At 53.3% G+C, this 1,166-nt stretch overlaps 2 protein-coding genes across 2 annotated transcripts; both read left to right on the plus strand.

Annotated features, from left to right (window-relative positions):
• Positions 1–109: 109 nt before the first annotated feature.
• On the plus strand, positions 110–540 carry PPTG_17705 (hypothetical protein; the record flags this gene model as incomplete). Its single annotated transcript, XM_008915658.1, has 2 exons — positions 110–179; positions 242–540. The coding sequence occupies 2 exons, from the start codon at positions 110–112 to the stop codon at positions 538–540; spliced, it is 369 nt and encodes a 122-aa protein (XP_008913906.1).
• Positions 541–641: 101 nt separating this feature from the next.
• On the plus strand, positions 642–1,163 carry PPTG_17706 (hypothetical protein; the record flags this gene model as incomplete). The annotated part of the gene is made up of 1 exon (XM_008915659.1): positions 642–1,163. The coding sequence occupies one exon, from the start codon at positions 642–644 to the stop codon at positions 1,161–1,163; it is 522 nt and encodes a 173-aa protein (XP_008913907.1).
• Positions 1,164–1,166: the final 3 nt, after the last annotated feature.

Genomic DNA, 1,166 nt, shown 5'->3' on the forward strand with positions numbered 1-1,166 from the left:
ATGAGCCAACCGTCCCCAAATAGACGAGCCTACATGAATGAATAAAATATGCTTTATGTAGTCCATTTATCGACAACCCTAGTGCAAGGCCGCACTAAAGCATGCAACAATGGCAACACCATCAGGGAGAACACCCTGTGAGCGCAGTCACCCACGTGTATCTCCGTACAGTGGTCGAGGTGATGGGGGTAGCCCCCCCCCCCACCTCGAGATCTAGCACGGTCACCTACGCATGCTTTAGCGGAGACAGGTCGCTCAAGGCAGACTTCGGCTGACGAAACTCTACCGGCGCTTGCTGCTGTCGAAGAGACCCAAGCATCAACTGAGGGTTCTCATCCGGCACTTGCTTCAGGCCGATATCTCCACCAGCTGCTCGTTCAGCTTATCGTCAAAGAAACAGTGGGGCAGCGCGACACATCCGGCAATCCTCTCAACACCGCTGTCATAAGTGGAGGTTCTTTCAGCGGGATACTGGAAAAACTGTGGGGTCTCTATGGCTCCCGTGTGAAAAGCCGAGCAGTGAAGACTGATGGCGTTTAGTCCACAGAGCAGCCAGACGTCGCCGAATGGGCGAAGGTTATGCAGCTCAAGTTGAAGAAGTATGTCGTGGACATCACCAAGACTGACCATGGATGGCATCAATGCCTCGTCAAGACGCGGGGACAGGTTATTACTTTGCTAATCTACGAGTTTGGGGCGGGCATTTCTCACGCTCAGAATCTCGAAGCTTTAAGGGAGCCTGCATGCAGCACGAGCACACGGATCGAGCCAGCGCAATAGCGGAAGTAATCTCAGAGAAATCGTGGCGCCTTCAGGAGAAGTGGCTGGACCTTGTCTGGCGCATGTGGGGCAACCACATTACCAGAAATCTCAATCGATCCACGTGGGAGATCGCTGTTGAGAAGCCACCACCAAGATATATCGAGAATCTGCGTCGTCCTGCAGATTCACCGTTGGAACAGCATTTATCCAACATAACTCAGTCCGCAAACATGGCGTTGGACTGTGGGCAAGGATCTCTAGCCGATTACCAGCAGCACCGCCGTGATTGGGAAGCCTTCGGACGACGACTCGACGAACACGAGCGCCATTTAGAGACTCGCAAGAATATCATTGAAGGTTCCCTCCTTGATGTGGCCCCTCCATCTCCCAGCTTGGTGTAAGAC

The sequence above is a fragment of the Phytophthora parasitica genome, assembly GCF_000247585.1.
Source record: "Phytophthora parasitica INRA-310 unplaced genomic scaffold supercont2.73, whole genome shotgun sequence".
NCBI lineage: Eukaryota > Oomycota > Peronosporomycetes > Peronosporales > Peronosporaceae > Phytophthora > Phytophthora nicotianae.